The sequence below is a fragment of the Ornithodoros turicata genome, chromosome 10, assembly GCF_037126465.1.
Source record: "Ornithodoros turicata isolate Travis chromosome 10, ASM3712646v1, whole genome shotgun sequence".
Lineage (NCBI taxonomy): Eukaryota > Metazoa > Arthropoda > Arachnida > Ixodida > Argasidae > Ornithodoros > Ornithodoros turicata.
Genome location: NC_088210.1, coordinates 13,373,960 through 13,387,256, shown reverse-complemented (window position 1 = coordinate 13,387,256; position 13,297 = coordinate 13,373,960). Strand labels below are relative to the sequence as shown.

At 47.4% G+C, this 13,297-nt stretch overlaps 1 protein-coding gene across 1 annotated transcript in view; it reads left to right on the top strand.

The window, feature by feature from the left end:
* The first annotated feature begins 6,635 nt into the window (after positions 1-6,635).
* The window catches only part of LOC135370404 (TWiK family of potassium channels protein 7-like), a 496,472-nt gene continuing 489,810 nt past the window's right edge, over positions 6,636-13,297 (top strand). The window contains exon 1 of the mRNA XM_064604147.1: positions 6,636-7,424. Within this exon, the coding sequence (XP_064460217.1) occupies positions 6,983-7,424 (442 nt within the window). The 5' untranslated portion in view covers positions 6,636-6,982. The remainder of the gene's footprint in view (positions 7,425-13,297) is intronic.

Sequence of the window (13,297 nt, the reverse complement as noted above, 5' to 3'; positions counted from 1 at the left end):
GTTTCCGTTTCCTTTTAAGAATTTCGTTTCCGTTTCCGAGGTGATTTCGGTACTTGTTTCTGTTTCTCATCCGGAACTCGTACTGTCTGGTTTTGGCTTTTTCATGTAAGATATTGTAGTTACAGAATGGAAGCAAAAGGACAGCCGCACCAAGCACAAACACTAAAGACTTTAATGCAAAGTTTGTCACTAATCTTATACACCGCAAGTAGATGCCTGTCTAGGTTGCGGAAATACGTGCCTTTAAGTTTCAAAAGTCCCCTCTCGTGCGCAAAAATAACACCTCGTCCAAAACTTTCGCTTCCATCTTGCTGCGCAGTGGGCTCAACACGAAAGAAAGTCCCAAAAATAAACGAATGAATGAATGAATGAATGAATGAATTAATGAATGAATAAAGACTTGAAGAATAGTGCGGACTGAGGGAAACGTCCTGCGAATTTGGTTTTACTACTTTTGAATTTCGTTTCCGTTTCCGTTTCTGCTAGTGGAAACTAAAACAATTTTGTTTCCGTTTCCATTTTGGTTTCCTGTTGAATTTCAGTAATTACCGTTTCTCGTTTCTGTTTCCGGTAGCCAACGCTGCTAAAAATCAGTCACACCGATGCCCACAAATTCTCCACCCTGCAGTTTGGTGTCTCAGAATGGAATTCGCTTCCCGCCGATGTAGTTTCAATTACTGATGTTGCGAAATTCAAATTTGCATGTGAACAGCTGTTGTTTTGAAAGTTTTGAGTGTACATTGTCGGTGTGCAATTTTTGTGTGTACACTGGGTATGTATGAGTGTTTCGTGAATTGCTGTTGCTGTATATTTTCTTGCTTTCCATTCCAATTCCATTCCGCCTGCAAAAAAATGCCTAATTCCATTCCCATTCCATTCCCAGGACAGTTTCCGCCATTCCATTCCAATTCCATTCCGCCTGCAAAAAAATGCCTAATTCCATTCCCATTCCATTCCCAGGACAGTTTCCGCCATTCCATTCCAATTCCATTCCGCCTGCAAAAAAATGCCTAATTCCATTCCCATTCCATTCCCAGGACAGTTTCCGCCATTCCATTCCAATTCCATTCCGCCTGCAAAAAATGCCTAATTCCATTCCCATTCCATTCCCAGGTCAGTGTCCGCCATTCCATTCCAATTCCATTCCGGGCTCTGATAAATCTGGAATGATTCCGGAATCATTCCAAACCCCGGAGTGGCAACTCCGCAACCCTGATCCTAACCACTATGTCACGAGAGCATCGCGTCGACCGTCCGCGGCTGCTTTCTCCGCCTGTTTGTTTTTTGTTTTTTTTTTCTTTGTAAATTCGATTGCACATCTCTAACACACCGCAGTGCGAAAACATATTGCATGGCGACTCCTGGTGCACAGCTTGACAGACGAGGCTGGATTTCGAGCGAGGATAAATGTCGCTTCATTGCTTCTTTAAGCTTCTACATCATCTTCTTCTGCTTCATCTGACGTCGAAACCTCTATCCCGGCATCACGTACTCTAATTTTCCCCCCATTTCCTTTTTTCACTCGAGCAACGATACGCTCCGATGTGTCCTTTTCTTGTGTGTGTCCTTTCTTTCGATGTGTCCTTTTCAACCTCTGCGGGCTTCTTTCGTTGACAGAAGCAGATAGAGCTCTCCAGAATACTCGGCGATGGCGCCTTCAGGCTCATACCTTGCCTTACATCTTACTCGTGGCCTAAAAGATTCCACGGTGTTCCTTCGAAGCTAAAAATCTTTTGGCTTTCCTCTGGCCCCCGGGTGTTGATATCATCTGTTCCGTAATATTTTCCGCCACGGATCTTTGTAGAGACTCAAAACTTCTTAACACGGTTTTCTTTACTTACACATACGGCTTGTTTGCAGCGTCATTCTCGAGTTTTAGAATAGATTGCGTGCGTATATAGGGGATCCAAAATGGAAGCACGCAGCGTGGTCTCCCCGCACGCGGCTTATAAAATAGGGTTTTCATTGTGCAAAGCGGCGCGCTTGCGTTCCTCGCTTGCGGCGCCGCCACGGCTGACAGCCGAGACTTACATAAAGAAAGAGAAAACAGAAACTAAAAATTTCGCCTTTTGTTAAACGTATTGCGTTAGTATACAAAATAACCGGTATTGTAAAACAATATTTAGTATATTATATAGTAGTCAGATATATTAAACTACACTGTATATACGATCGGTCAGATTCACCCACGTTGGGTTTCTTGAAGCTTCCAGCGTCCAGTGGAACCCCTCGAAGCACACAACGTAAGGTCGAGGTCTTCACGCTTCCTCAGAGAATGGCGTCCAGCTGTCGAGAATAATTTGACACTAGGATTTCCATGAGCTCGCCGCAGTTGACAGACCTGAAATAACTAAAATAGCACAGAAGTCATTTTTAACACCCAGTTTTCTTCCTATAAAACTGTTAAGTAGGCCAGTAAGATGCACCATGCGAAGTAATTTACACCACAGAGCCATAATTATCGCAGAAATTGAATTTAAAATACGCTGCAAAAAGCGACCAGGCGCAACGGTGGTGAAGAGCAGTACCAGCCTGTGATCTGCCTGGAACCTCGCGTTGACGCTATAAGGAGAACGCTCGCTGATTGGCCTAGATAAATGTTGTCTGCTACTCCGCTGTCGTCTGCTACTCGGCTGTTCGGGGTTCTGAAAAAGCCCTTCTCCTGGCTCAGTAATGCTTCGGCCGCTCCTTCTATCCCCAATTCTCCGGGAGAACTGGCAAAACTGGTTTACAGCGGCAAAGGGACAAGGCGCTGACCCCCACTGACCGGCGAACCAGAACGAGTTCTCCTTATAGCGTCATCGGTGACGTGCCATCATACCTCCTCATCCTCGTTATAGCTGGAGTGGCGAGTTAAGAGTGAACGCGGAGCCATGTTTATGTGAGTTTTTTTTTTTCTGTGAAACAAACTGCACACGTCAAAACCTTCCGCGCTACTCGGTATAATGACACACACACTTTCATCAGATGTCTTAATCTGAATTTTTTTTTGGATGGCCCTCTGTACTCCTTTAAAGGCTGACCTGCATCTGCAGGAATCGTCTAAATGGAAAAGAAAGTAGAAGAATAACGCATTGGTCTAAATGGAAGATAAAGTAGAAGAATAACGCAAAAGTCCAATCGAAATGGTCACGTCGAGACTGGGAGGTACCCGAGTTCGAATCCCGATGCCGGCTGTGCTGTCTGGGGTTTTTCCTCGGACGTTTTCAGACGTATGTCGGCACAGTTCCCTCAGAAGTCGGCCCAGGACGCACATTCCCCAGGGCGTCAGTCGTGACGTTGCCCATCTTTGTGAGGCCGACAACGGCATGCCTTCTTTTCTTCACCACCACCACCACCAGAAATGGTCTAAAGGGAAGATAAAGTAGAAGAAAAACGCAAAAGTCGAATAGAAAAAAAAAAAATCTATTCAACCCAAGATGTCCAAGAGACATACAAAGAAGAAAAACGAAAAAGAAAGAAACAGGAGCGAACTAATAAGTGACTCCAGTTAATGAGACCATAGTTCAGCAACCCGTAGACCAAATACAGCAACGGTGCCGTGACACACAGAGACTTCAGAGGGCTTCGAAACCATAATATCATAATCATAATCGAAATATAAAAAAATATGTCCACTTGATCCCACATCATTCAGTAACTATGTTGCACTATTTTTCAAATGGTTCTGGCACTCTATACAAAAACAGAAGGCTTCGGCGTACAAATGACGTAGTGCTTCTTTGCTTCTTCGGTCGCCTCGCGGCAAAGGACCGTGTGACGAACTGCCGCAACAGAGGCCGGCCTTCAAAGGCCCGTTTGACCACCATTTCGATAAAAAACGTCACAACTGTGGGTGCCCTGATGTTTCATAAGAATACGTTTAATAAGCGGTATACGAGGTTGCAAAATTATATCTAACGCGCGAGATTTTCGTTGCTTTGAAATATCTTTCTGAGACGGAAGAAGAGGTCCGTGTTACATCACTATTAACAACAACTTTATTTTTGAGGTGATGAATGGGGAACTTCATCGCCAGGGGCCATACTCCACCCCATTGCCCGGGGTACCCGGGTTCGAATCCCGGTGCCGGCTGTGCTGTCTGGGGTTTTTCCTGGGTTTTCCTCAGACGCTTTCAGACATATGTCGGCACAGTTCCCTTAGAAGTCGGCCCAGGACGCACATTCCCCACGGCGTCAGTCGTGACGTTGCCCACATACGTGAGGCCGACAACGGCAAGCCCTATCACCACCACCACCACCACCACCACCACCACCCCATTGCTGGTGGAGATGTGGTGAATGAAATCATGAACCCCCTTCACAATAAGGATCGAAGTCCTATGGTGTCCAAAAAGGTCAAAAGAGCTTTGAGGTAGAGCCCTGCGCGGATGAGATTTTTGGCATCCGCATCCGCGCGCACACGTTATCCGCATCCGATCCGCTGCATACACAACCGTTTACATCCGCATCCGATCCGCTGAGCAAAACGCAATATTCGCATCCGATCCGCAAAATCCGCAAGTTTCGAAGGACGCGTAAATACCGCCGGAAGAATGTTGGTATAATTTCGGATGCCTCCATGCTGTCACGGAAGGACTCACGACGACAAGCAAAGGTAAACCTTTCAACAAACGCGATATGGAGAGTCTTCTATGGAACGCGTGGAACGCTAACTCGCCGGTGCTCGCGTGGTCCGAGATGCCAGAATGCCTACTCTCCCGTCTTGGCAGTGCTTGGTCAAAGGTGAACCCGAGCATGCGCTCGCAGTCGGCGCGCAATACAAATAAATTGCTAGTGGAAAAATTACAACACGCGGTATATCCGCATCCGATCCGCATCCGACCTCGAGCCATCCGCATCCGATCCGCACACCGCATAAAGTGATAAATTTCCATCAGAATCCGCAAGTATCTTGCGGATATCCGCTTCCATCCGCGGATGGTGCAGGGCTCTACTTTGAGGACAGAGCGTTGATTGGCTGGATTTGGCCAAACAATTGTTATAGAGAGAGGGGGCGAGAGTCCAGCTGTTTAAGAGACCCGGAGAGCGCGGTTCGGGAAGAAGAATGCGCTCTAGATCTTCTAGAGAACCGCAGTGACAGCACCTGGGAGAGTCAACTTGTCTCAAGAGGTAACGCCACTGCGCTGTAAAAGCCACATCGAGTCGCGTTCGATGAATTAATGGAGCATCTTGACGAGAGGTGTTTCGTGGCATGCGGAAAGCGAACGTCGGATCAACTCTGCTCAGCATAGATGTGGGGCAGAATGTCAGTTGTCCATCGGTGGCTCGGCTCCATGTTAGAATGTTTGGGAACCCCTGTCGTGAGGAGTGTAATAATCTAGTTTCCAGTATTCTCATTTCCACAGTTTAGAATACTCAGAATGAGTGTACCGCTATATTATTACTATAATGTCGCGGGAAGAGGCTTCAGGACGAGAGCCCCCGATATTCTCAACAGACAGGTCTTCTTCTTCTGGGCGCTGTCATCGACATTGGCATGATATATTTAAAGAGTTACGGATGTCGTGCTAGAGGGATCGTGGGTATTATAGGTTTTGCAGTGCCCTTAGAAGTCGGCCCAGGAAGCACATTCCTCGCAGAGCGGTAGTCGTGACGTCGCCCACCTCTGTGAGGACGACAACGGCGAGCTATTGCACAAGCACCACCACCACCATCATCATAGGTATTATAGGTGAACAGCATGCGTGTGGATGGGAAAGATTCAACTGGGCTTTTACAACTAAGGTGAACAATCTACGTCCTTTAGGAGCCTTGTTGGTGTGCGGAGCTTCCTGCACACCAACAAGTGCATTGACTTGTGGGGCAGTGTCGTAACCCGAGGTGCGCGCGGGTGCAGTCATATACTCGGAGCCAGGGTTTGCGGATGGAAATTAACCGTGTTGAAAGCCGCGCGGATAAGATGCACCCTCTGCGGAGCACTTGGATGTGCGCATTTTATCCGAAAATAATCATTAGTGTCACCACCAACGTTCGCTAGGGGAACCATAATTGAGAGCACGCAGTGAATTCAAAATGGCGTCAAAGTGTGCCATCTCTTGCATTGCTGGGCCTTCAACTGCTATTATGGTCAAGATGTTGTTTATTACTCAGGTAGATACTACAAGGTATACATAACTTTATTAAAACACTAATAATCGGGTAAATCTAGGGAAACCAGTAAACATGCACGACAACGCGACCGTTCCTCAGAGAAACATAACGGGTAGACCAGCGCCGCAAGAACTCTTACTTCACCTATAGCACCATCAATTGTGCATCTAGGTGCTATTATTGCACCATTGCGGATGACATCACTTTTGTGAGAAGATTTGTAATATGAAAAGCAAAAACGTTTGTAAAGTGTGACATTTTCGTCGAAAAGATTTTTCCTGCCAATGCAACGACCGCAGATGTGCGGACACACTCAGAATCCGGGCGGATGCCGATACGGTCGCGACTCTTACATGTGTGGATACGTCAATCGTGCAGCAGCGGTTCCGTCAATCTTATCCACGCTCATCTCTAGTCATAACACCTTTAAATGTAGGCGCATTTTCTCCATCGTTCATGTCGTTCACCAAGTGAACGAAAGATGGCGCGCATAGCGTCGTTCCAAGGCGGCGCACTCTCGGCCCGTGCGCCATCGCTCGGCGACCGGCGTCAAAACCAGCGCTTTCTTCATCCGCATCGTATCCTCCTGCGCGTCCGATAAACACGCACTCTTTCACACCTGCGCTGAGCCGGTGATGAAGTCGTCTGCCGGTGGCACTCGGCTCTTTGACATCTGAGTATACAGATCTCGTGCAACGAGCATGCACCGACCGATGGATAACCCGCACCAACACTCACCAGCGTCGGTTTTATGATTTCAACACCCATCTACAGTGTGTTGTTGACAAGTGTCCCGTGTGCTTGACCCGTATGGTGCTGTGTGTCCGACACTTACTCCGATGCAGCGCATGAGAGACCTGGCAGCTGGGCGGACAGAAGTTCGCTAGCCGATGCCGGGGGACCGCAAAAGGTCTTCCCGGCGACAGCCGGCCAAGAAGCGGCAACAGTCCGAAGGCAAATGCAAGTCATGCTGCAAGCGTGTGGCGTCGTTCTTGCTTTCCCACCTGGGGCTATGCGCCCTGGTGGTGGGCTATGGTCTACTCGGAGCGCTGGCGTTCAGGGCCCTGGAAGGTCCGTACGAAGTGCAAAAGGCGAGCGAAGTGAAGAACATGAGGGAAGAGACGGTGTCCAGATTGTGGGAGGCCACCCTGCAGTTGAACGTGCTTTACAAGGAGAATTGGACCGCGGTAGTGGATCGCGAGATTCGGGAGTTTCAAGGGCGTATTGTGGCGGCGGTCAAGGATGGATACGATGGCACCGAAACAGGAGACAGCAGGCAGTGGTCCTTGTCTGGAGCTTTCCTCTACTCGCTCACCGTCATCACTACAATAGGTATGTCGCATGTCCTTCACTGTGAGGAATCTACAGTTGTGTAATTAGGCACCAGTAGTTCATTCAGTGCCGGACAGTTTTGGTCTACCTCCCACCCAGCACAATGTAGTGGAAGTTCAAGCACATGACGACGGTCACCTGCAGTGCAGTGCTTATATTCGCAGATGTGCCCCCGAAAAAAAGAAAAAAAAACAATCTAGACGCCTGTTCCTATGCACTCGCACTTTCAGTACGTTGTGCTGCCTGGCCTGTTTCTTCCTTATCTCGCAACAACAGCGATGAAAACACAAGGTCAGTACCGTTCCAGACTGCCGAGACCGGTTTCTTTGCATCATTTCCTGGTCTCCACCAAGCCGCTTATTCGACGGAAGACGCGCCTTTCGGCATCTGACTACATTTTCTGCGCCCTCAAAGTAGCAACGAAATGACGTCTAATATCTCGTAAAACCGCATTTATCTCGCGCGTTAGCATGCCCGCAGAGTATTTTAGTCCAGCGATCCATGAACGGCAATTCAATTCAATTTAATTAACGATGCGCTACAAATAACACAACACGGCGAAAATCCCTAAAATCTGGGACCGCCAGGCCACCGCCAGCGCGCTGTGGCAGCGGAGCGTTCTCTCGTTCTTTATGGACAATTCGTCTACTGTCCCATTTGCGGGAACTCCCCGACCGCACTGACCGATGCCAGGCTCGGTGAATGATGGCGGCTGGCGTTCCCATCACGTGTTCCTCTTGATTGGCGCTGATGTGTTTCATATCACACGGTAGCCTAATCTCAGCTGTAATGTCCCAAGCACGCGCGAATTGAGGAGGGTGCTCTTGACGCGCGCGTGCGGGTCAAAAGCGCTCCAGATGCGCTGGGTTGGTATTTATTATTCGATAACGCTATGGAAGCGATCGAACCGATCGAACGTTTTAGCTCAATGATAATCTGATTTTGTTTCTTAAAGGAGTACCGAGGTGACCTCCAGTTATTTGGTTTAGTTTTTTTTAGCTGCGGTGTGTCCTGCGAAAGAACAACCATCGCAGGTGGTCTGCAGCTCGCGCGCGCGTGAGGCTTCTGTTCAGCAAACCTTTCAAGAATCCTCCACTCTTGGAAAGAGTGTGTAAGAGGATGCGGAATGGAGAAGGGTGTGTCGTGACGTCACCGGTTCCCCTTGCACGTGACACGTGACGTAGACCGGCGGAGGTTAAGCGTGTATAAGCATCGCGAGAGTTCAGAAGAAAGAAGGAAGTAACTGGGGGCTTATCGACGTCACGCGAGGACCGTGCCGGTTGTCCTTGGCTTCTTTTTCAGACTTTTTTTTTGTTGTTGTTGTTGTAAATTTGATTGAGCTGTGACAATACATCCCACAGGGAAAATACTTTGCATGGTGACACCTGATGGAGAGCTTAGAATGAGTCCGGGATTCGAGCCACGTTAAATGTCAGCTGATTACTCTTTTAAGTCCTATGCAAGTCCTGTTTAAGTCCTGTTTAAGTCCTATTTAAGTCCAACGCACCCAAGCTGGTGTATGCATGCCATATAGACACCGCCCATCTTTGTGTTTGGGGTAAGTCAGGGGGTACGAATACACAAATGTACAGCATAGTATGAGACTCAGGACAGGACACACTTGTGTTGTACGTTTGTCTGTTTGTCGCTTTGTCTAAACCCCAAACTCACGGATGTGCTGCCTATATACTTTATACAGGGTGTCCCAGAAAACGTGTAATTGAATTATAATAAAAAAAACTACACCACCTAGAGTCATGCGGTCAATGGCATTTGTTCTTACTGGGTTTTTGCCACCTCCTCGTATGAATGTCGTGTAACGTAAATTTAATTATGTAAATTTTTGCGAGCTTAAGTGAAAACCTTTTGTGCTGTTTGGCAAATTGGCGCATATACTTACGTCGGACGTCATAAACTGAAAATATTCTGCCTGTCACTCTGTACCCCTTTAGGACCCGTTAACACCCCTGAAGGACGCTATAACACCCGTTAAGAACCTTTGAGACACCCTTTAACGGAAGGGGTACTTGCAAGAAAGCCTTGCATATGCTATGAAACTTACACACCGCAAGGGTGTGTGCCCTAGGGCAAGACGTTTACATCCGAACGGTGTTAAAAAGTACTGTGCACGCTAACGACTGCGGCGAATAAAATAGTATATTCGCTTTTGATTTGAAGTTAGAACGCACGCCTTTTGATGACAACATATTTCAAAACTGTCCCAAAAGGTATTTTCTGCAAACCACGAAAAAGAACGTTATCAATTCTGAATGACTGTTGTTTCTGAGTGTGTGAACGCAGTTTGAAGTTCTCTTTCTAGAGTTTAACGCGGTTGCATTCTGTACCTTTCATACCTGCAAACTACACGTCGCTGCGTCTGTCTCCTTTCTGAATCGCCTGCTTATAGCGTTTCAGAGAGCGCTCTCTGGCAACATTGCATGATTCAGTTGAATAATTCTTGTCGCACTGATACAGCCTTCGTCGTTTCCCTGTTCTAAACGCGGTCACTTGTGACTGCGCGGGCCCCCGAAATGACCAACAACAACAACAACAACTAAATCATGACTATGACCTGGGGTGATTCACCGCTTGAGAGCAGTACCCTACCCCATTACACGAGAAGCATGGGATGTGAAATATGAAAATGAAGTTATGTGCAAGTACAACTCGAACTCCCGTCCTCTGGTTGCGCAACGCTATACGTCGCACAAAAGGAAGAAGCATATGAAAGAAGCGCCAATGGTCCTTGAGATGCAGGGGAGGACCCTACAGCGTCTGGAGCAAGCCGGTAGCCAAGAGGAACTCCAAGAACATCAGAAGCCCTCGACGATGTTGGACATGGCTCTGACATGGGCCAAGAATTGCAGCCAGGTTGAACGTCTGTCGGCTAGCACCACTCAGCTGAGCACAGAGTTGCCGCCTCTCCGTTTCGTAGAGCTTACATTCTAGTAGGACGTGCTCAATGTTCGCTACAACGCCACATTTGGCGCATAGGCAGCTGTCACAGTATCCGATTCGGCACTTGAATTGGGGAGTGAAGGCAACGTTGAGACGAAGCCTGTGCAGGAGGGACGTAAAATAGCGTGGTAAACGGTCAGGAACTGAGAAGGACATAGTGGGATCCACCGAATACATGAGAGACCTGTCAGTGATGTCCCGACTCCACTGCTGGCGAGCTAGTGGCTGAATGAGCTCATTCAGAAGTGATCGCCTGTCTCCTCTTGATAACACCGTTGGTACAACAGTCCGAGACTGTTGGGCAGCCGTTGCCGCTCTGTCGGCTTCTTCGTTTCCGCTCAAACCACAGTGACCCGGGACCCACTGCAGGGATATATGATGACCGTGATCGCTTAGACGCTGAGCCTGATGGAGGATATCAGTGACAACTGGGGCGAGCGATCCACGTATTCCCATGTTGGCTATACATTGAAGAGCAGCCTTTGAATCTGAGTAGATGACCCAGGCCCGCGGATCGTCACAGGGCGTCTTACGTAGAAACAACAGGATAGCATATAACTCAGCCGACGTTGATGATGTGCGGTGTGAGAGACGGTATCCATGTGACACACCGTCAGTTGGAATAACAAATGCAGACGATGAACATTCATGACTGGAGGATCCGTCAGTGAAAACTGCAGTGTGGTCAGAATAGCGATTGTGCATCATATCCGCTGCAAGCTGTTTCAGAACTGATGTAGGCACTTGGTTTCGTTTGACATTAAGACCAGGAATTGACAGTGCGATCGAGGGCACTGGAAGCGACCACGGAGGCGTCGTGGGCACCACTGATCTTGCAGAAAACGGGGGAACCTTAGGTTTCACTTCCATGAAACAGTTGTATGCGTTACATTGCTTCCGGCGACAAACTTTTGCTATTAGTGGATGGCGGCGGTGGTGTGCTCTGAGGCGCAAGTAATGGCGAATGGTCTCCCTCCCGAAATGACCGGTCTCCACGGAAATGGCTATTTTAAACAGAAATGGCTCCGTTAAAAACGTGGCCTTTGTATTCTTTGCTGAAGGAAGAGCGGAGAGAAACTGAAACAGCTCGTTCATCGTTGGAGTATTTGAGTGTCGAGAAAGAGGAATATTAAAAAAAAAAAAAAAAAGAAAGAAAGAAAGAAACGAAGTTATATTCCAATGGGCAATGAGGATGTATAGCCCCGAAGAGGGGAAGCAAGCCTCGCGTGCATGTTAGTGCCAGCTGCAATGCTTATTGCATCAAGTTTTTTTTTATTTATTCATTTTACCTACAGTGCTACACATTGCGCAGGGCAGTCAGGAGTACACAAAAGTGGTATAGTAGTAGTACACGAAAGTAGTAGAAGTAGTAGTACGCAAAAGAAGGACAGTCTCTGTTCGAAATATCGGCGACTCTCCTCCTGAGGTACTTCTCTTCACAAAATATGAAAACACTCATGGATTCATATAGACGTAAAGTTAGGAAACACAAGAAAGGCAGTCGTTTAGTGGACCATTAAAATGGAAAATGGAAGTAATGTCACAAACTGATGAGGGAAGGCTTAGTGTAATGATGTAAGTGTATTTTAATGATGTAAGCGTATACGAAGCGGGGAGTCAAGTTCTGTAGATCACGTAAACAAAACACAGAAGCCGACACTGAAGATTTTTGAATTTGAACTGCCCAGCAATTCATTGTACACAGACATGTGGTACCATATCTCCTTTCCCTTTCATTGTACATCATTGTGTTTAGTCGTGTATATGTCCATACTATATATACGTATGCGTGTCACCACTTCACTTTGTACCTCAAGAAGCGTGGACCTCCACGCGAAAGCTTGTATAGTGTCGGTTTCGGTATTTTGTTTATGTGATGTATGCCGAAAAAAATTGAATCGGCGAATGTAATTGATATAGCTTGAGGAAGAGAAGCTTTATGGATGTGGTCCAGTCTCGTGGAAGTGGAATACGAAGAGGAGAGAAGTTCATGTTCCCGTAAAGAGTTATACGATAGTATGTCTTATGAAACATGCAAACACCGACAGTTTTACGTCGCGTTTCGTAATGCCTGTAGGCATAGGTGCGTCTGCATTATTGTCGCTTTGGAAGTTCGATGGTGACTGCACCGAATGAAAAGTGAAGCACGGTTCTGTAGCTACTTGCTCTAATGCGTTAAAGCGCCCACTCAGGAGTCAGAAAACAGCGTTTATTTTATTTAGTCCATGAAGAGAAGGTGCCTCAAGGATTCTATACGCGAAATTTCAATCCTGTTTGCGAACGCTGTGCATTTCTGGCAATTTTGGAACATCTGCTGAGCCTCCACAAGTTTCAATGATGCGAGGAGCGAGTGACGTAATCATAAGCCCACAAATTGCAATGATGTCATGTTCTGGAGAGGGCACTCGTCTCCTAGCAACGACGCGGGCGTCCGGGAAGGTTCACTTGGTGGAGAAGCCACGTGAGGCTGATCGAAAGAGGGGAAAACGGGAGAGATGTCTTCTCCCTCCCTTGTGTTTTCTCGAAGGTCGGAGCGATCGGATGATATGTCACGTAGGGCGCCACTAACGGAATGCAAAAAGTGAGCTCCTCCAAAGACGCGAAGGCAACAAGGTTGCCAGATGAGAGCCGGGCGCTCCGTCGGAGCCTAACATGACGTCACAGTGATCAAAAATAAAACTTAATTTTCTCTAGCTTTGGCGTCACGTAGAGCCAAAACATTTTGCAGGAATGTAAAGTGAGACAGGAAGGTTTTAGTAACATAACTTCGGTAGGATTCTGAAGACACGAGATTTAGCCCGTAGTGACACTTTAATAGAAAAAAAAAACAGCGTTTGAAACATACTTGCGCATTGCCTGATCAACGAAGATAAAGTACGTCGTTCTAATGTCAGCCTGCGGTAAGCCAGCCGACT